The sequence below is a fragment of the Strongylocentrotus purpuratus genome, unplaced genomic scaffold (assembly GCF_000002235.5).
Source record: "Strongylocentrotus purpuratus isolate Spur 01 unplaced genomic scaffold, Spur_5.0 spur5_scaffold_6, whole genome shotgun sequence".
Taxonomy (NCBI): Eukaryota; Metazoa; Echinodermata; class Echinoidea; order Camarodonta; family Strongylocentrotidae; genus Strongylocentrotus; species Strongylocentrotus purpuratus.
This window is the reverse complement of record NW_022145612.1, coordinates 53,017,547-53,044,126: the sequence shown is the minus strand read 5'-3', so window position 1 is coordinate 53,044,126 and position 26,580 is coordinate 53,017,547. Positions and strand designations below refer to the sequence as shown.

The 26,580-nt window shown below is 36.8% G+C and overlaps 1 protein-coding gene across 1 annotated transcript in view; it reads left to right on the top strand.

Annotated features, from left to right (window-relative positions):
• Nucleotides 1–18,610: 18,610 nt before the first annotated feature.
• LOC590038 (homeobox protein engrailed) overlaps nt 18,611–26,580 on the top strand; it is a 43,579-nt gene continuing 35,609 nt past the window's right edge. Inside the window, exon 1 of the mRNA XM_789660.4 lies at nt 18,611–18,968. Within this exon, the coding sequence (XP_794753.1) occupies nt 18,611–18,968 (358 nt within the window). The remainder of the gene's footprint in view (nt 18,969–26,580) is intronic.

Genomic DNA, 26,580 nt, shown 5'->3' with positions numbered 1-26,580 from the left:
ATGCACCAACGCCTACACTAAGGAAACAACTGACCTACATTATTATTATCTCAGAGTAATTCGGGGGGGGGGCACGTTTAAGTATTAGGTAATGTTTAAATCAGTCACAGAAGAATATTGACAATAAAGATTGAGCACCGTTACCATTTTGGAATAATTATCTCATATAATTTGATCTGCTAAAGAAATTGCGAGGAATCAAAAATTATATTATTTAACTAAACACAACTTACATTTTTAGATTGATTTTTAAGTGACTCCCTGTAAATTTGGACTACTGAAGTACACAAACTATTCAACTGAATTCTGAGAAGTTCATATATCTTAACGTGCTTTATATAAACATTATTTTATTTTTGATAGAGTACGGTGAGAAAAGATACATCTTAAAAAACCCTTGTTTATAGAAGAAAAGCAAGCGACATCCTTACCGTAATCTTTTGATTTTCATCTTTTAAGTTGGTTAGTATTGGTTCTTGTCAAACACAATAATCAAATTCAATCCTCAGTTCCTCACCAGATCTACACAATTCATGACCTTTATAGAATGATAAAAATCATGACTGATTTTGGCTCGGCGTAGGTGGAACTCAAGTGAAAGTCATATTGACATATTGAGGAAAGAACTGTAAAGCAAACATGGAGTCGACTAATATTTGAATCGCAATAACTGTTGACTTTTTAATGGAGCCGTCATAGATCATCGGGAAAATCTGCTTTGCTAGATGAAGTTGTAAATTCGAGCATTTTGTCGTAGGCGTTTAACGATGACAGTAAATGTGTCATTTATGGCATTTAAAACAACACAGCGTATGTAACGAAAACTCAGTGGTACAATAAGTGAAGTTAAAGGGAGAATCAACCATTATTCATAGACCATATACTCTATCACTCAACAAACACATATTTAAAATCTCAAAGAGAAAAGGTATCTTTAAAAAATTGTTCAGTGTAATTTGAAGCTTACAGGCCTTACACATCATTACAGCAACAACAAAAAGAAACAAACAATAGCACTTCGCTACTGTTGGGATTATGTCATGGCCGTTTTTTTATATTTCAAATGAAATATGGAAGTTAAAGGGAAATATGTCAGAGGTTCCAATTAAAAAATACTCTTAGTTTCCTTATTTTCGTTGAGATCCAATGTCGCACCCTTAGTACCCAAACCTAAGAATATATGCCCCTCGACCTTGAAGTGACATACATATTTTTTTTCTTTTCTTTTTGGGGTAAAAGGGGAACATCTCTGTTTGTTAGGTAAAGTGTATCTGAGGTAATATTTTATTCAAAGTACGCGCATGTATCCGCGGGTAGAATCCATACTGATGTGACTACACCCAGGGTACATAATAACAATGATCATATTATTACTCTTTTAATTCGATATTGTGTAATTTTACCCAGTTTTTTAGTGTGTACAAAATCCTTGATCCTCCGTCTTGTCGTATAGTGATGGTAAAAGCATCTTCTTTCAATTCCTTTGATACTACCTTTTGAGACACGAGTTCATGAGAGATAATTATGGGACACCCACCACAGTGAACATCGAGTACAAAATATTGCGGGATTATTATGCCTGTTTCTTTCTCTCTTTGTTGTTCGAAATGTTTATTTATTTGTCTGCAAAGTTTTATATGATAAGAAACAGACCATCATGACATCGTCTAGCATTTTTTTTATGTCCGTTATCTGCCAAACCATCTTTCTTTGCGTTTTTCTTCTTGCCTCTCTCATGGTATCTTCCCTCTTTGGTCTGGTATAATTGTGTTAATCTGTTTGAAAACATTTTGTTCTTTGTCATTTACTTTTTTTTTTAAATCCCATATCCTCCCATCTCTATTTTTTTCCTCAAAGTTATCTAAACTTGTTCATCTCCTTATTTCTTAAGTTTTTATACATAATTCGACCTAGAGAAGAATTCTTGATTTATTTCTTTATATTCATATGAAGGAATTTCAATTTTTATAATGGAAAAAAACACCAAAAAACACACACAAAGATATTACTAATTTTCTGTCTTTTCGTTTACTTTTTAATGTCTCCTACCCCTCTCTATAGAAATTACTTTCCCCCACCATTGTTGTAAATTTCTTATACCGAGGAATTCAATACACCCGATCAAACCCTAATCTACGTGCTTACATACTTGCTTTGATCCGATTTGATTAATTACTGGATTCCATAATCATTCAAAATATATACATCCTTTATCATGGACAATAAGATACAAAATTCGTTGATAAGAAAGAAAAATTTGAATAAATATAAATACTGTAAAAGCACGTAAATAATTATGAAGCGTATATGATTTGTATTTCTTCCTATCCCATTCAATGTCATCATAATATATTTTGAAGCCTCACGGTGCAAGACCTCTGTCTCTCTCTGTCTCTCTCTGTCTCTCTCTGTCTCTTTCTATCTCTCTCTGTCTCTCTCTATCTCTGTCTCTCTCTCTCCCTCTCTCTCTTAATTACCCCTCCCTCTCCCCCTTATTTTATTAATATCCTTCTCTGTAGATTGCTTATACACAAAACAAACCCTAATCTACGCGCTCACATATTTGATTTGATTTAGTAATTACCAATTGCAGATCACTGTATTTCTCATAAATATCCTACAAATTACAAATAATTTTGTTTAGACACACTGTCACTACAATATAATTTTTTATTTTTCTTCAAAATTCGTTTATGTATGATATTCTTGAAGACTTGATTTTTTTTTTGTTGAATTTTTTTGTTTACTTGCTGAGTTTAAATTTACATTTGAGATTTAATCTGTATTCTTTCTGGTATGTTTACTACTCACCATGTGATGATGTTTTCGTGTATATGTATGTCTTTATATGTATTTAATGTTATGCAGGGTCCCAAGAATAACAGTATTTTAACTACTGATGGGGCTACCTTGTTGAAATAAAACGAAATAAATAATAAATAAATATATAAATTTACGGGATTCCATAATCATACTACTATACATTTCCTTTTATTCATGGACAATGATGACAATACGATCGTATGTTAATAAAGCGTATACAAATTATGAGCTATATTTCTCCCCTTCCCCACTTTTTAATGTCATCATATATATTTGAACCGACACGGTGCAAGCCCCCCCCCCCCCCCTCTCTCTCTCTCTCTCTCTCTCTCTCTCTTTCAATTCGTTCTCTCTCCCTTATTTTCATCGCTATCCTTCTCACCGCTACCAAACAAAGGACTCTCGCGGGTGAGACCACTTGTTCGCGTCTATCAGAAGGGGATTGGAGCCCAAACCTCAAGGGGAAGTTTTATTTTTATCATTTTCGTTTTTTTTACCGCCAACAATTACTGCAGGGATGCGTTGATAAACCATGCCAGGGAGCAGGCGATAATATTATCAGACTTATAGATACAAACATGCCATGAGTTATCATTCCCCTATGTTTCACGGATGGAGAACCAGGTCACACGTCTTTGAGAGGGTCATATAATGTCACAAAGGGAAAAGGAAATTTAGTGGAAAGTAAATTTTCGTAATAGGCACAAATGTAATTAACTATATACAGCATGCAATGTGTCTATTGATAGCTATGTGATACTGCTTGTCATATCACGGATGAAAACATCTTAAAGATAACACTGGCATTAAATATATATGCCTATTATTATATTTATACACACATCGATATGTATTCTTGATCACTTGTTTACCTTTATTCTAAATATACATTTTTTGTTTTCTTCGCTCTCTTGTCCTTTTGTTCCTCTTTTTTCCTTCTTCTCCTTCTTATATCCTGTAGAATCATCATAACTATTTTCATTTCCATCATCGGATTATAATGATTATGTACCTCATGATATTCTCCTTTTTCCCCGGACAAATCCTCTCGGACATCTCGTCCCCCACTCCCCCCCCCCCCCCCCATCATCTATCCCGAACCCCTTGAAGCAACTGCCCTCTGAAAACTACACTTATACTACACTGTATTATACTTATACAATACAATACTATGCTATTCTCTACTATACTAGTCATTATTACCCGTATCAGACATCTGAGCTGGTCATTTACAAAACCGTATTGCCCTAGTTTTCACTAGCAGTGGGAACGGAGGGGTATATTCTTTGTATTTTCCTTGGTCTCCCTGCGCGTATTGACTTTGCGTGTAGAGACGAGTGAAAATATACCTTGGTATTTTCCACGGTCTCGCATTTTCATTGCGCATCTACTAATATTATGCGTACGAGAACCTGCGCACTTTGCGCGCACTGTATTGTGACGTAATAATCAAACCAAATACACACTGTTTGTAGTGTATCGAAAATTTTGTCAAGCACTGGATGCAAAGTGTTGGTTTGACAAAGTTTGTTCAGTTCTTGAGATTGTCATGGTGGATGTCTGTATTTGCTCTAGATGTCTGATTTGGATAACAATAAAAATATTGACTGGCTTTACTTTCGGGGGATATCAGAAATATTGACCGCGCTAAGACCATATTGCCCTCGTCTTTCGACTCGGGGCAATATGATCTGAGCTTGGTCAATATTTCTGATATACCCCTCAAGGCCAGTCAATATTATATAATTATTGTACTTTACTTGACTTAACATAATGTTACCCGGGCAGGTGTCTATATCACTTTTCGTTTCACTTAAGTGACTTTATAAGTCTTTCCTCTTCTTCTTCTTAACGTATATTTTGTTATTTGCCAGTATATATTTTTTCCATTATTAAAAGACAGAACAAAGACCGAGTTTCTTAGAATCAGCCTAAATTGTGATATGTTATGCAGTCAAAACACATAATACAAAGTCATCTCATGACCCAATGCTAACCGTGGCATGTTGTTCACTGTCGAAGGACGGTTGGACGTTTGAAGCAACCCTTTCCAATGATAAATACAAACAGTGACGCCCCCATTCAGTCTTGGCTACCGGTTATTAGGTGGTACAGGAGTGCGGTCCACCGAGCCAGCCCCTGTCCCTTGGTTCCAGGACCCCGATAGAATGTTCGACAACACATGACACGGGTTTGTGACAGGGATTCATCCACAGGAAGAGGGGGTGCTATTCTAGTCTAGACGCGAGTTTCCGCCGAAAATATCATATCAAAACTATTGGAAATAGCATCCAGCGGGGATGCCGCACACACACCTTTTAAAGCTTCTCCAAGAAGATTGGTTAGGCTTTCCAGAGAACAAAGATGGCCTGGTAAGTGCCCTCTTTTGTCTTGTTCTTTCCTAACAGTTGTTTGGGATTTCAGGTTTTCATTCTGGGCCGGACAGTAGGGGCTGCAGCGGAATGGCGCAGCCAGAAAGAGAAATGATATCGGATTGATCAAACACAGGGGTCGATAACTAGAACCAGGATTCGAATGGTGGTATCAATGTCATGCGACAAGACTCAAAATAGAGCATAATCCTACCTTGTTTCTTCAAGTCTTTGTCCCTGAATGCCTTTGGTTTTTATTCGATTTGATCTAAACTGCTGAATAAGCCATGATGTTCCAGGTCAGGCTACTCTCCAAAGTTATCTCCATTTATTGTTAGACTTTCTACATGTATTTTTTCTTTAAAAATCTCAGAATATATCTGCAAACTGGGATTGAAAGTAAAAGTAAAGATATATAATTAATGTAAAAGACATAAGTCTAGACCATTATTATGCAATCACAATCCTAATGCATTAAATGTGCCACTGCATATTGCCCTCAAACGCATTGTAAGAGCAGTAAAATAAATGATTCATATTGTAATGACTGTTCAAATAATGATAATCCAATTCAGCAGAAAATACGAAATGTGGCACATTACTTTTTCTGCAAATCTTGTTAAAAATCCCTTTCTTGGAATTGTTTCGTATTCACTTCTCATTTGCCAGAACAGGGTTGTACTACATGTAACTGCACAATATTGCAAAGTTTGCATTTATACCTCAATTAATTTGAAACTAAAATGTCTTAATCGTGCTGAGAGTATTTCCGCCCCTCTAATCCACCTGGGACGTGAATGCACCAACAGTGATAATCCATATCGGTTAATCATGTATTAAATCAATGATAAGATCGACAGACAGGAAGAAAACAAAATCTCACTTCTGCGCAGAACTTCGTGACTAACTCGCGTCAGGAAAACCAGCGAAGTTCCGCAGAAAGTACAACTGAGTACTGAGCTTCAATGGAGACGTGCGAGGTAAAAAAAAAGTACACGTTGCAGAACAAGACAGCAGAAGTTGAAGTAAAATCTTGTGCATCACAGAAAGGGTATTCCTGACAGAATGATTTTTGTTTATATACAGTCGGGGCAGTGTTTTGCTAATAAAAAAAAATGATAGCGATGTTGATTTGGATGGCTAGTGATAAGATTGACGAAAATGACGACGACGATTGTGTTGGTGGTGTAGAAAATGGTGATGATGATGATTGGCGGTGGTGGGTGTGGTGGTGGTGATACTGATGATGATGATGATGATTGTGATGGTAGCGGTAGTGGTATGTGATGATGATGGTGTTGGTGGACTGGTGCTGGCACGGTGTTGACGACGATGACGTTGCCGATGGCTGTGTTTTGTGATGTTGGTAGGAGTTGTGGTGGTAATGATGTTGATTGTGATGTTTGTGGTGGTGATAGTTTTAACAATGATGCAAATTATGTTTGTGATGGTGGTGGTGATGATGGTATATAGTGGTTATGATGATGGTGCCTGTCATGGCGGTGGTGGCGATGATAAGACATAATGATCATGACACTTAGGTGGTCATGTCTTTGTTATTAGTGACGAACATTAGGTTTCTTCGTATTGATTACAATGAAGGCAAAGAGGTAATTGATCTCTACCAGTATAACAATGAACTCACACCTGACTGCCATTATCTTGTCTTTCGTCAGGAGGATAATGAAACAAGGGTTATGGAAAAAAGAAATTGCCGCCATGCCAGAATCATCAAAACCAATAAAAGGGCGCTTTCCTTCAACTATCTAACATTAAAGGAAATGATGCAAAACAGGTAAAAAAGTAGAATGATTACTCTGAAGACAAACGTCTACTAAGATGATTCTCCAGAGTTGTCGAGGCAGAACGGAAACCCAAGCAACTATGTTTTAATGACATGAAAATGAACCCCCAAACCAAGCTAATGTCATTAATGTTAAAAGTAACAAAACGTGGTCTGAGCAATATCCGACGAAATGTATAAAAAGAGGTTAAGACTATACGCCTACTTCAATTAATAAGAAATCCTTTTTTGAAAGGTACACGAACTATGCATTTTTGTTATGAAGTATCATGTTACAATCACATCTTGTCAAAAATCCAAAATGTTAGTGAATTAAGACAGTTTTGGATGAATCATCACAAGAGTCAGGCTCTCTGCATAAATTGTTCATTTTAGCCTGAATTCGGGCACCACAGAGGACTTTTAACTCGTATTACAAGATGATAAGGTGGAAAAGATACTGTTAAGAGAGTAGAAAAAAAGCGGGAAATTGCAATCGAAACTCGGTTGAGTCAATCAGAATTATTTGTCGGAAGTAAGGGAGGGGTGAAGGAGCCCCGTGACACCCTTAAGTAAACTCGGTATTGAAGGGGGTATACCCACATGAGGTGCGACGGTAGTGAGACGGGCTTACTAGATACACCGAGGTACTTGTTGTCCCCGAGCTCAAACACTCATCTTAGTCATGTTATCAAACTTTCATTTTTTTTCTTGCCTGCTCTAAGTCCTCTTGCATGAGTAAGCATCTTAATGTCGATCTAAAAAGTGCTCAATTTACTTTGTAATATCTTTATCTTTTGCATTTTCATCATGCTTTTTTGGGGTTGTCTTTTCGTTGATTCTAAGTCTTTTTTTAAAAATTAACTTTTGTCTGCATTATCGTTTTACATTGTTAATGTCTTTTAGATATTATTGTCTTGAAAGATATGAATTATGTCCCTCTTTTCAAATGGTAACCTCATGCAGGCTAAGCCCGGATAAGAAATTCTACCCCCTCGACAACCCGATCCTCGAAAATACCTCCCCGTCATCTATCTCCATGATAGTTGTCCCCGGACGACTGCCCCTCACGAAAACTACCTTAAAGCGATTACCCTTCTTTAATGCTATCCATTTTCTTTTGGATACAAGTTATGTTCGAGTAACTAGGGGGGGGGGGGGGTATTTTCCTTGTTTTACTACGGGATAGTTGAATGGGATTGCTCTCTGGGTACTACTTGTCCGAGGCCAAGGGAGTGGTTTCTGGGGTAAGGCAGTCAAGTAGTTGCCTCGGAGAATAGGATAATAGGTTTGGGCAAAGATTTAAAAAGTGACCTTACCTGAGCAATGGCAACCCCCCCCCCCCCCGACGGACAGCATCCCTAATTTGTCTTGTCTATTTCTCTCAATACTAGTTCCATATCAAACCTCGATTGCCCTCTGAAGTTTCAAATGATATCAAATGATACCGCAATATTTATAGATGACGGTGATGCTAATTAGAAAAGTTCATCGATGGTAGACTGAGATTGATGTAAAAGTCCGAAACCAGTCAGGATATAACAAAATGGACGGCAGCTGGCGCTAACCAATTATGTGAACCGAGGTGCATGCGTAGAGGAGATTTAGGATTAACCTTGTTAATCTCGCGGAAAGGAGTGGAAGTGACAGAGAAAACAAGCGAGAAATTAGCAAAAAGGAGTTTTAAAAGATAGATATTCGACTCTCAATGGAATAAAATGATATTGTAGATCGGTAATTTGTTTAGACAGAAGTAGGTTTCCACACTGTGGTATTGTCTGTGGCAAACTGGAAGGATGTGTAATTACAGCATTTAGAGAGGTTAGTTTTTTAGGGGTAGGGTGCACTTTAAAGTATGATCTGAAACAAAAATGGGTTGAAGAAAGTTTGGATAAGATCAAATCAACATTTAATGAGACTGAAACACCCGAGGAATACGTCCCGACAGTTTTGACGAAATAATTACTGCACTGCTGATGTTTAATTTTAAAATGTTCTTCATAACAATAATTCTTGGGTTTCGTTTTATGAAATAGGAAAGGTCACTCACTTTGGTTATCTGATTTACTGTAACATATTTTTCGCTGTACTATTTTCTGTAAAAAGAAACAGTTTTTTTTAAAGGTCTCCTTTTTTGTAATCACTTGAAGTTCTTATATGTCCGTGTTTTTTTTAATGTATGCTAGCAAAGAGTGGATATTACACAATGTATATTCGTTGTAAGATAATTAAGGACATCAGACAACAAGGGTAATATTTTTTTTTAGATGTATAGGAAACAATAAACTCATAAAATACATGTTAGATTATTGTCTGTACTATTTAGATACAATTTCTTTCCAGATATACATGATATTCATATTCTCATATCATAACATCCTGTGCTAAAGCTGATATTTGCACGTATATGCCTCTCAAACAAAGCTATTACAGTGTAGGTAATGGGCACGAAAAATTATTTTTTAAAAGTTCTTAGCATGGGGGAGGGCTGTGCTTTCTGCCCCTTGCTTATAATTCTTATTGAGCACGCCATATGGACACATTATTGAATGTTTTTCCCTCCTCCATATCATCCTCCTCCTCTTTCTTTATTTTCCTTGTATTCTCTTCTCTGAATGAATAAAGGATAAAGAAGGGTAAATCGCAAGTCGATCGGGAAGGGAGCGGGTGTCAAATGCTTTTATTGTTGGAGAGGAAGTGTCTCAGTGTTCTCCCCGGTTGAACACCCCTATGCACTGAACCAGGGCCCTGTTACATAAAACTTGATATCAATAGCAAGTTACATGAATGTTATAAGCTACTGAAATCATGGCATCTGATTGGCTGAGAGCAAACTTGATATCAATAGCAAGTTACATGAATGTTATAAGCTACTGAAATCATGGCATCTGATTGGCTGAGAGCAAACTTGATATCAATAGCAAGTTACATGAATGTTATAAGCTACTGAAATTGTGGCATCTGATTGGCTGAGAGCAAATTTGTCGCACAATTTAGAATTTGTTATTCAATCATGACCAGTTTCATGAAACAGGACCCTGATTATGACTTCTGAATGTTGACATCTGAATCAAATTCCATCCAATCTAAAAGGGATTTCCTATTATAGCGCCTTTCTCCGTGGTAACAAAGCGATCGATGCATTGCTCCACGAGGCTTGGGCAACTTAAACATAAACATTTCGCTTCAAGAGACCACGTAGCTGAACGGATACCAAACATTGACAAGGACGTCTAGTAAATGGGATTTCAGAAGTTTCTAGTCCACAGATACAAGAATTGTGTGTGTGTTGATGATTGCAGTTATCCCTATCAGTCTTCATTTTAATGTTCCCCGACCTTTTCTTCCATTTTGCCATTCCCCCAACATTCTTATTGCCCGACCCTATCGTCCTATGCTCATATTTATTCCATTTTTTGTGGTCTCCCACTTTTTCGCAATTTAAAATCCTTTTACTTTTTACCTTCATCTTGGGGAACGTTGCCAGCTGGAAATATGAATGAAAAAGAAGATCGTCTACTTTCAAAACTAAACCGGTCGTCAGATTTAAATGCTATTAGGTCTTCCTCTTTTTCCAACAAGCAAAAGTAAAAAGAAAAAATGAAGACAAAAATGAAAGAAAAGATATAAATATTTGCGATCTTCCAGCAGCTTGTAAAAATTACAATTTTGCAGACAAAGAATGTACTAGGAGGGGGGGGAGGGGTCGCACCTACGCTCTACTCCATCTTGCCACCCATACGACCCACTCCCATCTTTCTCCCACATCTACGATCTGCACCCTCTCCCGCCCTCCCAATGCAACTCGGTGGCCGTTGGAAGACAACAACTAGAACTCGGCTGGCGGCACACTGATGGCCAAGGTTAGCCCGGGGTGAGCTTCTCAAGGTCCCATCCATCGCACCAGCTCCCCAGTGAGTCTCAGGTTTGATTGGGTGAACACATCCAAGTCGTGTATAACGGCCACCCGAGGAATACTGCCCGGGACAGGTGCGAACGGTGGAAGGAACGACTTACCACTGATTGGCCGTGGTTTGTGATTGAACCGGACAGGATACCACATGGGGACGGAGCCATACGTGGGATATCTTGTGGAAGGCATCGCTCGCCCGGCCTGGTGTACTTTTCCGAAGGAGCGTAGGCTTCGAAGAAACAACAAAATATTTCCAAGTTTACAAAAGCCAACGTGTACGGAGAGAACACTGTTATCTTAAAAGATACATGAGTTCAATTCATTCTTGTAAATAATCTTTGCAAGTCCTTAAGTTATTGAGGAACTCTTTGATATTCCACAATGTAAAAAGAAACAGATATTGGAAGACCTATATACCAACAGGAGTGGAGGGGGTGGGGGTAATCTTGAAGGGTGGGGCATTGGACCGATTGACTCCAAATATGAATATTACGTATCATAATGACTTCCATCATTTTGCCCCTCCCCATTCCACCCTGAAATGGTTCGACGCCTAGCCCTGCAACAAAACACAGAAAGTACACGATTGTGTTTTATTGATTCGTCAAATCATCAATCATTCCCCAAATTGTTTTAATCTGTCCTTTAATCGAATCAGTTTCATATTCTGTAAACTTGTAGTTTTATAACTTAAGTCGTTACCATGGATGCAGTGCAGATGAAACATATCAATTTATGGGATGTAATTTCGTTCTTATCAAAAAACTAAATGAACATAACAATTCTAGAGCGCTGTCTCTGTCTTCAAATCCATTTTCAAGGCTACAAATTTATATTACTTTGCCTCAGGGGAGAAGGCAAAATGAAAAGAAAAAGATCTTTCAGTACTGCAGGTCTGTTGGACTCGTTTATAGCATTCTTTCTTATCATGACAATCCCCTCCTGAGACTCTTTACAACAGGGAAAGGAAACACGACATAATTTTCTCTGCCTTTTAGTGCAAATTCTTTTTCCTCCATCTCTTTCAACGCTTAAGCGGTTGTTTGTGGGAAAACTCGTTTCAGGCTCCATTTTATTCGATGCTGCACGTGTTGCCCTATTTAATACATTTTAACTCATTGTGCGATTCATAAAAAAAACTGTTCTATGCAGAAATAGGCTTCAAGCTAGGGAAATAAAGTAAACAATAACAACTATTATACTCCCATAATCAACATTTTGATGAAAATCTGGGAGTGATTATTGAGAAATAAAGAAAGAGTAGCAAAGGTGAAGTTGCTAATTTAATAATTAAACACTAAAATATTGAATTAAAGACGTGTTTGGTGAGTGATAATGTATATGATGGAGCTAAAATGAAGAAAAAGATAAACAAAGTTAGATCAAACAGTAAATGGACAAAGAAAAGAAAGGGAAAGGGAAATTAATTCTAAAAAGGGAAAACCATTAAGACTCACTAAAATAGACTTTGCCGTTTTGAAGTACTACAATATACAGCATATCTGGAACATAAAACAAAACAAGAAAACTTTTTATCGAACAAAGATAAAGATCAAAAGAAGAAAAATGATCGAAAAGAAAACGATTAATAGAAGAAAAATGATCGAAAAATAAAGGAATAGGAAACAATAGACTAACTACAATCCAACAGGTCCCTGCAGATACGAACCGCGTTGACCTCGAATGAACCCTGCATTATAGAGCAGGCGATATCACACTCAACATTCATTCTTTCCTGGCCTAATCAGATCGGAAAGTGGAGGAAACAATTTCATATTTTCGTGACAGAGTTGTAATAATGGAATTCCTGATCTTCCGGTAACTTGAGAGCCGGGTTCGTCAGGCAACGGGACGAGTGAGTATTTTTCAATTGAGATGTCGCCCCAGATAGAAACCATCTCATTGTGGAGGAAAACAAGGGAAAGATGGAAAAGCTTTTTGATCATGCATGCTGGTGCTGCCTAATATAACAGATATAAAGTTTGTCATCTCGTTTGGTATTCAGTGTGTTGAGGAAAGAATATATGGAAACGAAGTCGGTAGCAAGTTTTGCTCCAGAAAGATTATTGTCATCAGCAATTAGTAGTTCGAAATGAAATATAGGATTCATCATGATCTAGAACGATTGATTGTTAATCAGGTTTGTATAATTGAAAGTGTTATCCTATATTCATCATTAAAGGAAAATAAATTATTATATAATTATTATGCTATGACGTTTCTACTGTACTTAAATTATCGGAACCAATGATAGAAAACGATTTGAAGAAGATGCCTGGTTCGGATGATTTTACAAAACAAAAACAGCATGAATGTTAGTTGCACAGTGAAATCAAATTAACTTAATGTACTATAAGAGTTTTAATTACAAGAACTAGTCGATCGTCATGAGAATACTGACAATAAAGAAATATCACATGCAGCTTATATAGACTGTCAAAAGCAATGAAAACATTAATCACAATATCATGTTTTTCATGCAGTCGAGATTAAACGCTATAATTTAATATGTTAATTGCATAACATGGTTTCGATCCTAGCTTACAGATCGCGAACAAGCTTGTCACAGAACTAAATCTGATCCACCAATATTATTGTATTGATGGGAGTACCTCAGGGGTCCAAATTGGGTCCGTTGTTATTTTCCATCTATGTAAACACTTGGCCAAATTAGAAACATGGTGGTTCTGTGGATATGCAGATAAGTTAACGTGTAAGTGGGAGTAACAGACGAGGTTGAACAAAATACGTCGGTTACGTAATAAGAATTAATGGGCATCAAATAATAACAGTGGATTAATGGCCCCTTGACTCGGAAAATATAGACGTATATAACTTTGTAAATATTCTTTATAAAAACTACGTAAATAGTTTTTAAACATTATTAGATTCAATATTTAACTTGAGGGCATTTCAAAGTAATCTATCCTAATACAAGGTGTAGGTTACAAGCATTCACTATTCAAGTTAATGAAATAAGACTTTATTGAATTATCACATGGAGTGCTAAAACAATCACTATTATACGTTAATTTTCAAAACCATCAAACGAACCCATTTCAACAAAATATATAAGTGATGGCATTAGGTAATGGAGAAGTGCTGGGTCTCTCGAGTTCAATCTATAATACAAGAAAACTCGCTCTATAGGACGCTACAAATGTCTAAATTGATGGGACTGAATAAAGCATGCTGGGTCAAGGAGGAGAACAGACGTGAAGCGACCATCACCGGAGGGAGCACTATAAGGAGACCGTCTATGCAATGCTTATGGAGATGTAGAGGGGAGCCGTCTCAGCATTCAACCCCTCAGTCGGCCGGTGAGAGAGTAGAGACCGCGGCGTCGTATCGTGTTGCACGTATTTGCGGAAGCCAGTGAGCTGGCGGGACGTTTCCAATTCAACGCTCTCCTGCCTAGCCGAAATGAAGCTCAACCGACCGTAGCTGATCGCTTTTGGCCTCCAGCAGAAGTCGTCGGGGGCGGCATTTTCTACCCCTAAAGACATCACAGACTTTGTTCGCTTACTCATAAAGGAAATACTCAAAAATAATCTCTCTATAAGCGAAGACGGCAGTATAAGTAAATCTATCTAAAAAGAGAGATGGTGAAATGTGTGACCTATGGCATGGCACGCGCGCCAACGTTGCGCCAATACTCGTCATGCGGTTTCATGGACAAAAAGACACGATTTACTTTTGTGGCTTGCATGACGGTTTCGCAACAAGTTTACAAATAGAGTAAAGGTTGAGCTCGAAAACTCACCGAGTTTGGCCTACACCGACAACTGTCAGGCCTCGATAAACTGTAACCGAATGCCGAGACAACCAAAGTGGAACTGGGAGACAAGTCATCGGGGGAAACGTAGATCTGAACTCTTGACGACAGCACCTTGTAGATATGGAGGGGGTTCGCCATTCTAGCGTGCAAGGAGATAGTTGGAGGTGCTTGGTTGGGTGGGGGATCATACGCTATGTGCGATGGCCAAGAAATATATTCGACACCATCGACGGAAACAGGAAAGATCATTTATAGAAAGAAGTAAAGTTCATTGACCATAGCCTACTAGAACAGCACTAACAGCAAGTTACGTTTTAGCACATGATTGCATGGCTTCTTGCAAGTTCACTCGATGACATAAATTGGAGCATATTCACACATTATAATCAATTCAATATCAAAGGTGTCATAGTTAAAGCTAAATGACATTTAGAAGAGAGAGAGAGAGAGAAAGAGAGAAAGAAACAAATTGAGAATAGTAGTCATTGAGAAGGAAAGGTATCATCAATTCCATTTAATTCAATTTATTATTTCATTAAAAAAAAATGTACTGGATCATTAGAACCAGATAAAGCCGATGGCTTGAGAGAAGTGGGTGGACCATTAGAACCAGATAAAGCCGATGGCTTGAGAGAAGTGGGTGGACCCATAACATAAATGACAAATGTGGAAAATACAAAACATTAAAATATACAATATAACAAAATGCAAGACGTAAACAAGACATTACAAACTAAAACACAATTATAATACAGAACGACATAATTTATCGGGTAACTTTATGCATCAGGGAAGTCATGTGGCAAGAAGACGCAACTTGAATTTCGATTTGAAAGAACTTAGAGTGGTCACATTTTTAACTGACTTTTCAATATTATTCCATAATTCACCTCCTTTTTGTTGTATAGAATTTACCTTTCGTAGGTTTAAGCGTGCATATGGCAAGAAAATGTCATGTTAACAATTAAGGTCATGTCGCAGGTATACTCCCCAACCATGTCAAACACAATAGTACGGCTACTTCATCACTTTCTTTTAGATCTTGAATGCAACTTTATTTTTTTTTATTGTAACATCTTCTTCTGCCTTAAATGGCTTTTATTTTGCTTTTTTTCTACTTCTCATATACTCTTCATTGTTGTTGGCCTATTAAAAAAGTAGTGGGTATAACAAATTTCCCACATGAGATTAATATTATGTATCCAACCAGATTTGGGCATTTTCTTTACCCAACTTGATTAATATATTGTCCAATTGCGGTCAAAGTACAGGACAATTACTTCAAAATGGGATTTTTTTTTTTTTTTACCAAACTTGGGTAATTAAAAAGAAGTGTCCAAAGTTGTGTGGATACATAATTGCCCTCATGGCACTTTTTTGCCTAGTATACTTTTCGGCCTCTATGGATGATATGAATTAATTTGTTAATATTCTATAATTATCTTCACAAAAACTGCTGCTGCTAAAACGGATCCTACTTTTACTAAACTACTACGATTACTACTACTACTATTACTGCTACTACTACTACTACTACTACTACTACTACTACTACTACTACCACTCCCACTACTTCTACCACTACTGCTACTAGTACTACTACTATACTACTACTACTACTACTACTACTACTACTACTACTACTACTTCTTCTACTACCATGACTACTACTACTACTACTATTACTACTACTACTTCTTCTACTACTATGACTACTACTACTACTACTACTACTACTACTACTACTGCTGATGATAGTAGTGATAATGGTGGTGATAATAATGATGATAAAAATGGACCTACTCTCATCATTATTTTCTTCTGTAAATGCAACAACCCGAGACTACTTCCATTTAGACCCTTTCCTAATTATATTATTTTTGTTAAATTTGACAAACAATGTGCAATCATGAAAGAGATAAGCAGTTTGTACTACTTTGTGTGACTTTAGAATACATGTATGTTCACATTGATTGAAATTGTCTTTTTTTTAATTTTTTACTGAACACCATAATCTTTCTACGTATTCAAGCTAGAAATAATTTTTGTATGCTCAATCACATGCTGAAAAAATGCTACAATACATAAATATTGTTGTAAGTCAAGGTTGCAATTCAAATGCACCTGCAGTATTTGATGATTGTCCGTTATTCTTAAAACTAAAATTTTGCAGTTTCTGCGTATTATTCCCATCTTATCATGTTTCTGATTATTACAGTCTGTTAAATATCTTTGATTATACATAAAACGTACACAAATTCTGTATACATCGCATTAAACTTAAAACTCAAATACATTGTATTTCTTATCATATATAATATATTTAAAGGTGTACGCAAGGGAGACTGTCGAATTTTGCACACATAATAGCAATCCTTTTTCCATTTGAATTTTGTTTGTTTGTCGGAAATGCAAAGCGAATGAGCACAAATTCTCACATTTTGATGCATTGTCCATCTTTATATAACCTTTGATGGTAATTTAAAAATTGAATCATACTCTAGACTTGATTTGAAAACTTTAAAAAGGCAACCTCTCTGCGCTAATAACGATGTGACGGAATATTGGCACTTGTGAAATTATCATAGTTCTCTAGCCACCAAACGCCCCCCTCCTGCCTTATATTCACTCATTTTCTTTCAATCACTGTAATTATTTTACTTTAGAGTAATCATTTTTATTTTTAAATTTCGAATAACGCAGCAGTTTAAATATTTTACATTCATGTTGAAATAGACATTTAATAACAACGAATATACTGACATTCTATTTGAATTCTGAATTGGTGAAAAAAAGTTGCGAGCAATAAAATAACCTTATGCACTGACATCATTATCTAGATAATAAAATAAATAACAACTGCGATGAAATCATTTGGTTTTGTCTTTTTTTCCTTGTCGAGATTTTGATTTACTGCACGATAGTTAAGTATTTTGATTTCATTTAGCTTTTTTATCTTTCATAAGTTGGTCGCGATGAGAGAGGATGTATTGTTTACTAACCCTAGCTCCAAAGTGTCACAACAGTCCATACCCAAAGCTCATTGATGTCTCGTCCCCATTGTGTCTCGCGCACCTAAGTCTGGCCTTGACCAAAAAAACTTCTTCGACTCGACAACGAGCCAAGAGGCAGCTAACAAAATGAAGATGAATATGTTGAGTTGAAAGCAATAATTTGTTGATTTGTAACTCTTCGATTTCTCCCGCTCCCTCTCGGGAGTATTATGACTTCTACCCCGACTCTTTCCCGTCAGGTGTGTGCAATCTGATTTGTATTTTCACCCTCCCCACCCCCTCACCCTCTCCCTCTCTCTCCCCTCCTCTCTCTCACCCTCTCTCCCATACCGCGGAAATGGAGGTGACGTCACTCCAACCATGGCCTCCCATTGGCCGGCGGGTGATAGACTCCTACGGTGTATTGTGTGAAGCAGATGAAGAAATTGAGTGGCGATCTCTTTTAACGAGCAAGGTGATTTGTCCATTTGCGGGCGGCGCTACAATCCATACAAACTTTCGCATTTTTGTTTTGCCCCCACTCCCTCACTCCTGGAGCACACTATTTGGGGCCCGATATTGAAAACAAATAGACCTGTCGAGAAAGTTGAAACTCACGTTTTAGTTTCGTTTGCTTCTATTCTAACATCTCTCTCTGTGACAATTGCTCACAATGCATGCGTTGTGTCTCAAAGTTTCTTGACTCCTTATTTCTCTCTTCTATCCTCGAGTGACATCGGCTGACAACGTATTTTCTTCAATCAGATATTTGGAATATCCTAAATAAACATATATTAAAACACTTTGCCTCAATATCTACCACTGTGAAGTACAACAGAGGTATCCAGGAAGGTCGTTACAAGGCATCTTTCAAAAGGAGATTTCTTCGCCATAGGTTTTCTTGTCTGCACGGATAACAGCGGGAGCTGCAGGCGGGTGGTCGATACCATGTCAGCCCTATCTCTAGGCGGCCGCGAGCCGCGATCACCGACACCACACCATCACCCTCTCCATGTCCCTCGGTCCCACTCTGACAATGACCTCGCTGTCAAGACACGCTTCACGGACTTCTTCATCGAAACCATCCTCGGACCCGAGTTCGGCGGATCGAGAAAGCCGAGTAAGGCGCACCATCGTAAGGAGGATGAACACGAGGTCGAGAGACAGGACAGAACGAATGTCGCCAAGCGGTGCGATGAGGCCCGCCCGGTGGGCGCGGGGGAAAAAGCCTCAACGAAATCCTCGTCGTCGCAATCATGGCCAGCATGGGTTTACTGTACACGCTACTCGGACAGGCCGTCATCAGGTGAGAAAACATTTCTAAAACGTTTTACTTATTCTTAAGATTTTTTCAGTGTCACCCAATATTGTCAATTTTATTGAGCAATGTGCACTCTTTTGATAGCAAAACTAAAGGCAAACGTTTTAATATCACACCAACTATAATGCGATAGCCTGCATGGTATATAGCCGATATCATTTTCAAGGTTATTCTCTCTGTATTTAAACAAATAGTAAGTTGGTTGATTAACGTCACAAATTAAAACTCCTTTATGCCTTTCCACGAGTTATCTTTGTGTAGTTGTTTAGATTGTTATTGAATAAATCTTTTAATCTCGTCAACGTGATAATTGTCAAGGTTTATAATCTGAAGTCAACATCTTAAGTGTTTCAATAAATTAAAGCTTTATAAAATAAAGCAACTTTGCAGCCGCAAATCGAATTTTAACAATACAGCACATGAATATTTCTTAGTAGATAAACCAAATACATGTTTAATGAAACAAACAAACACACAAATACAACATGTCCGAGTTCTTTGGCGCTTAATAAAATAATGTCGAAAAGAACACAATTAGTAGTGAAAATAATGAAATAATATAATAACTTAAAGAAAGCATAACACAATAAATTGTGTGACCCAAATAACCAAACTATTGAAAACGACAAATGTAATGAATGTATATTATGTATTTGATAATAGATGGCAAATTCGTGGACCGATTCAACGTAATACTTATTCAAGCATGTATTGTTAAACCTCCGATAATTAGTCAATATTTATCCCGATGTTTACATAACTTTTATGATATTAAGGGAGAAGTTAATGACATCTGATTGAAACTTATTCTACGTCATACCTTGTAGTTTTTTCTCTTTAAAACCCCCTCTTAATACTTTATGACACTCTTAAACAAAATTTGACTAACAAAACTAAATCTTTTATCTGTGGGAACTGAAGAAAGTGAATATGATATCAAAGAAGATGAGAAACATATGTTACCATGGTAACCGGGAAGACGGATTCTTCCGGTAATTTGTCTGGTCGTCTTATACTTGTCACATCTTTGCGCGTGATTTTCGCAACAACCAACGACCTAATTTAATAATCCCACCTCACCGCATCCTTTCCTTTCAATGTGGTCGAAATTTTCGAATCTTCCTTCCCAATTTCTGGTTGAATCTTCACAAATTTCTCCCCCTCCTCCTCTCTCGTCTTACCTGAATTAATATGAAACATATACTCATGATAATTATAGATCATTATGAACTACTGACCCCCACTCTCACATATTAATTCGCATATTCTACAGAGATTATGTAGACGTTATACGAAGTGTCAAATATTCGAGCGTTGGTGAATCTGTATTAATTGCATTGATGTTTCAATGCTATAAGGTTTAAGTCTGATAGATAATTCATAATTAAGCAATGCTACGGAAAACAATATATTACACTTAATACACTTCTGGCAGATCGCTGTCATTATTAAGCAGAAATATTAAGAAATGTTCTATATTTTCGTCATTCTCTTGTGAAAGCACGCGAAATGTACGTGCATGGCGTCACATCAGATTCGTAACCTTTTGAACTTCAAAATGAGACTTAACTTAGATTCTTTTCGTCACGAATACGTTCTATAATTGGTCAGACTGCATGCATCGTTGTTACTATCTGTATAAAGTATCAGGCATTTTCAGTAGAAAATATAAAATAATATGAAAATAGACAAAGGTATACACATTCTCATTCTTTGTTACCTTTACCTACCACTTATCACCTTCAATCCGTTATTTGAAAATTGTTTTTTCAGTTTATATCGTGTATTCGATAGAAGTGTGCACGAGTTAACATCCTTCTTGTTCCAAACTGACGATGTTATATATAGTAGCATTTATCAACAACGAACAAAATAATCCAAATGATACAAATCATTTCAATAACTATCTTGAAAATACTTATTAATTCTGAAGTCATTACGGTAAACTATTTTTGTTATGTCATATTTTTCTTAAACGGTTTAAGTGGCTTTTATTACGTCTGTATACAATTATGCATACATGTTTGAAATACAAATTACGCCAAGCAAGCGAATAAAGCATGTTACCAAGTCTAACCAATAATGTAATACCTGTTTGTATAAATACATTTCATTTAATGATGGTTAAACATGGCAAAGTCGAGGGGAAATTAAAGACATTTCATTTTGAAAGTGGCCGTGCTAGTATTCAAAAGAGACGCATTACAAAGTGAGTTTGACATTCTAAATTTATTATTTGTTTTACTCCTGTCTACAGTTGCAAACTTTAATGGCTTGATTGATTGATATACACACTAATGCATCTCGTTATCCTCTGAAAGCTTAATGATGTGAAAACCCGTTCAAGAGTAATAAAATTGAGTCAATGTTATCATAATTTATAAGTTGCAAGAGTAGGGTTCCGTTATTTATTATGTACAATTGATTTGTGTGCATGTGTTAATGAGTTTGGGCGTTCGCGTGTATGAACTTAATCATCATGTTTATTCTAGCCCGATTGGTTTACAGTTCAATGTTTTTTTTTGTATGTAAGAACGTTGATTAAAAAAAAAAAAAAAAATCGCTTTTCTGTATTTACTTATGAACCAAATGATTTAATTGTAGCATGAAACATTGAGAATATTTAGTAACACTTGCTTGGGAAACATTTATTTTTTCCCTTCTCTGTTTCTCTCCGTTTGTCATTAGGGTTTTGGAAAGAAGATAGGCCTAAATCTGAACAAGATTTTGTTATACCAAGCACAATCAATTTATGACAGAGTATACGCCCTTCCGATTTCCCCTCTAATAATATTTTGCTGTTTCACTTTAAAAATGCGTCTGTTATGTCATTATCGGAATGGTATTCAAACATAATAATGCCTTTTGTCAAATTTACTTGTTTAAACATTAATTAAGTCTTCGTTTAAATACTCATATTGGTGAAAGATACACTCGACAACACAAGAGGGTCCTACAGATAACCCGTTATAAATGATATGGGATTCTATCTTTGTATGTATGTGTTCACAGCTCTCAGGTATCATCAAAACAATTGGGTATTGTGCTCAATTATGATAAATGATTGGTCTTCACATGATCTTTACCCATCTCGCTAAACCCCACTAGTAAAGCTTGTCATGTTATTATCATCACCCTCACACCTGTTCTAATCTACTCTTTCCTTCTTCATTCCAACACCGTAATGTGGACGAAAAAAACGTTCGCAATTTTGAGAGGGAGAGGATAACAAGATAGAAAGAAAGAAAAATGAAATTGTATTTGTTCTAGATCGTACAACAGGTACGTTGATTTATCAACCGTGGGATATAACGCTTGACGCGGGATCTTGTGGCATCTCATTCGCGCCACGGTCTGCTGTTGTCACTCATTTCAAGCGCGCTTCCTTGCTGAGCAAAATGTTGTTACCTTATTTCATTCTCCCTCCCTCTCAATCTCCCTCTTTCTCTCTATCCATTCAATTGTCTTCTTCTGTCTCACTATCCTCTCCATTCTTTCTCCCTTATATATTTCTCTTGATTTGTGTTTCAATTCTCTTGTTTCCCATTGCTTATACATTGCGAAGGACTAGCATGGGAAAAAATAAAGGGATTGTGTCTAGTCCCATGGCGTATTGTTCAAAATTAATGTATAAGACTCGTCCCCCTTTTATCGGTTTTCTAACTCTCTATCTTGTTCTTTTTCATCCTATTACATTTATGTCACCCTCACCCTACCTCTTCTCCTCTCTCTTCGTTTCTCCGCCCCCCCCCCTCTCTCTCTCTTGAGAGATTGAAGGCAAGGAGCGAATTGTGTCGTATAATGGTACGCAGTTGAAATTGTCTAATTACCTTATTCATTCTATCTGTCTGTCTAAAAGTAAATATGACTTCGTCTTTCTCGCGTCCTTTCCACTCTCAACCTTTTTCTATTTCGTCCTTACTACTTTCTTTGTTTCTTTCTCCCCCTCTCCCTCTCTCCGTCCTACATTTTGAGGGACAGGGGGTGAAATCTAGAGGGATTCTGTCATGTTTCATGGTGTGTTGTTGAGATTGAAGACTCATTTTATGTCAGGCTGGGAGAGGACCTTATTAGCAGCGACAACCCCCTCGGTGTAAATGACTATTGGTGCATCTGCTGCAGGCGACGTGAAGGCCAAAGCCACGACTAATCCCCTCAATATCCCTTTTCATCTCTCCCTCTCTCTCCCAAATTAAGTCTACCCCGGAAAATGTTAAAGCCCGGATGGAGTTAGGTGTGTAAATCTGTATCTATCACGTGAGTGTTTTCATCAGGTGAGAGGGAGTGAAACTGGCTAAATCCCTTCTCCACCAATTTGATAAAATGGTTTGCGTGTAACATTTTAAGGGCACGGAAGGATTTAAAGAAAATGAAAACAGAACACACTCGTAGAGATAGACTGATAGAGAGGGGGACGGAATGAGGGAGTGAGAGAGAAGCAAGATCAAGGCAGGTGACATTGAGAGGAAAGCTCTTTAGTGATTCTTATTTCTATTGATCTGTTCAAGATAAAGCTGACACAAATACGTTTAAAACATTGTGTACCCTTACTGATGCTCACAGAATAGCAGTCCTTTCAAAGTGCGACCCGTGATATTGCGTTTATAGTTTTTTGTGAATAGGGCAATTTAGTACATTTTGTATGTCGCTTCTAAGTTTAAGCTCACACTTACTGCGCTTTTCATGCTTTTTGCAGTATTTGCCAGTAACGTCTGATGCCGTACAGTGCCCTAACCCTCGCGGCGGGGGATAAGCCATTACCCGATACTGGAGCGTGCGAGAGCTACTGAAAGCCGACGGGTCTGATACATAGTTTCAAACAAAAAAGTTTGCCTCAAATTTGTCAAGTTCACATTACAACGCTTGGAGTGCGATCCAACCGCGCACACCCTAAACTTCCTTATTATACACATTATTCAAGAAAAAAGCTTTGTATTGAAGCGTGAAAGTCTGCTAATTCAATAATAGAAAAACATTATTAAAGGGTCTTGTTTTATTCTTCCGGACACAGATGCTTTTACCTGATATGTTTGAGTCCTGCTGATTGCATATAACTTCTTATGAAATCTTACGTTAGTCACCAAGCGGGAAAATGGCATGTTTTCATTTTCTGCATGGTTACAGATCACAACAGATGACAACTTTCCTTATTAGACAATTATTGACCCTCTCTGAAACGTTACGAAAAGAGCCATAACAATTGAAAACTGTTATAATGTTTTATGGAGTTAATTTCTAAGTAATATGAAGGAAATAGATCCATGTGGGGGTGCAGAGAATTAATTGAGAAATTATTAGATTAAAATCTCATGTAACCTCACTAGAAAATAAAATACTATATTCTAAGGAGAATAATCAAGGCAAGAGATTGTGCCTAACAAAAGAATCACATGAAAAACAAAGAAAATTACAAAGAAAACAATATAAGAGCTGGGGCTCTGAATTATCGTCTCTTGCTGAGAGGGACTATGTCAAAACATAAAGAAAATTATATCATTCAAGAAGATTAAATGACATGAGAAAATGTTTTGTTCTGGGAAATAATATTGAGACTGTGACTATCTTATGTTTCTGATAATGATACTATTTTGAATTGTACAGATGGCTTCAAGAAAATTGAAGAGAGAAAAAAAAAATTTGATGTGACATGTTTTTTTCTTCTTTTTCTTCTTGTGGTTATTTGTGGCACATAGCATCCAAAATTTGAAATGCAGTGTGACGCATGCAATTTGGCTTAAAAATAATTTGTGCATGCCATAATCTTTGAACTTCTTTGTTCAAATTTTCAGATGTTTTTTTAATGCATAACGTTTGTGAAATTACCCAAAAGCTTTTCATATATATATATAAGATAGATTTTCCTTCTCTATTGGCAACCCCATCCACTTAAAAAGGGATTGGGTTCAAAGATGATTAAATCTCAGCAGTTTTCTTTCGATAAGTACAGAATGAAGAATATCATGTACATATTACAAACAAACTTCTGTATTACTCTTTCAACAGTCGGACAAGAAGGCTTTACGTTACAAGGTTACACGATATTAAACCTCAGTAACTTTGACATATGTATTTTTTTTTAAATGGTGGATGCCTTGAATTATACCTTTGGTAACCGTTAAATCGACTAATTTAAACGTATTAAAGGTTTTATGCTAACACAAAAGCGGTAATGACTCATTTTCTTTTTCGATGAATGTTTCTAAATTCCCGTTATAACTTGTATAAGTCTTATACAAATATGTCTATAGAATATTTAAAAACGTATATCAATTAGTCATACAGGTTTGTTTGCTTTTCTTTTCATAAATAATTATATTGAGAGATGGTCAAATTATATTTTACACACATGGCTTAAACCCAGTCAAGGCATTGACACAGGGGAAATGTGCTTTGGAAGTTATTCTCAGTTTGGAAGCCCCCTCTTCCCCCAAAAGTCAATAAAGATGTAAATCAACAATTGGTGTATGTACTTTGATGGTTATTCTACTTTCCTTAAACAAAAATCCATAAATTTCTGGGCTGGGTGAGGTGTTCTCAATCGTTTAATTAGTATTACTTATTGGAATTAAGTGGAGGTGTCGTGGTCTTGTGGATACGTCATCGGACTGTGGTTCACAATATGGTTCACAATTCGAGTCCCACCTCGGTACTAATTTCATTTGGCAAGACATTAACCTACATATTGTCACACTCGACCCAGGTGAACTAAATGTGTACCTGGTAGGAATTAATACTTTGAAATGCTATAGAGCACCATATTATGGAAGCCATGCTAAAGCGGGGTAATTATTGCGGGGCGCCATGAGTTTCAAGTCTAATAGCCATGAGCTATAAAATAACGCACTATTATTATTATTATAATTATTAATATTATTATTGTTATTATTATCATTATTATTATTGATTTCATTATTATTATTATCAACCAAGAAGGTGCTCCGCCAAAATGACCCAGTTCTGTAACGAATAGAAATAGTGTGACATTATTTCAATGTGATACCCTTGGTTTGGTGATAATTATTTGCGTTTGTTTCTTCTCTAAACTGATTGTAATCGTTATAAGCTTTGGCATTGGTTTCACCTTAAAATCATAAATATGAATTCAAAATACAAAATGTTCGACAAAATTATTGCATCAACAGCAAATATTATATATTCACTGTTTGACGATCGATTCATGATATTATAATCATGAAGGATTTAGTATATTCTTGGGCGATATAGACGTTTGTATTTTATTTTTTTAAATATAATATTAATAATGTGTATTTTTTTTAGGGGGGGAATGTCTATACATATTTTTGAAAACCTGTAGCAAAGACAGTTTATTAAAGAATGGAATGAGACATAGATGTATACGGATAAATAGGTTAGTAAGGAAGAACGATTGGAAAAGTGTGTGTGCGCGCGCGCGCGTGTGTGTGTGTGTGTGCGTGTATGTGTGAATGTTTACGAAAGAAAGAGAGAGGGTTGTGTGTGTGCGTGTATGTGCGTGTGTGATAGAGGGAGAGAGAGAGAGGGGGAGAGAGATAGAGTGGGGAGGAGTATACTCACAAACTCTCTCTCTTTCTCTCTCTCTCACACACACACACACACT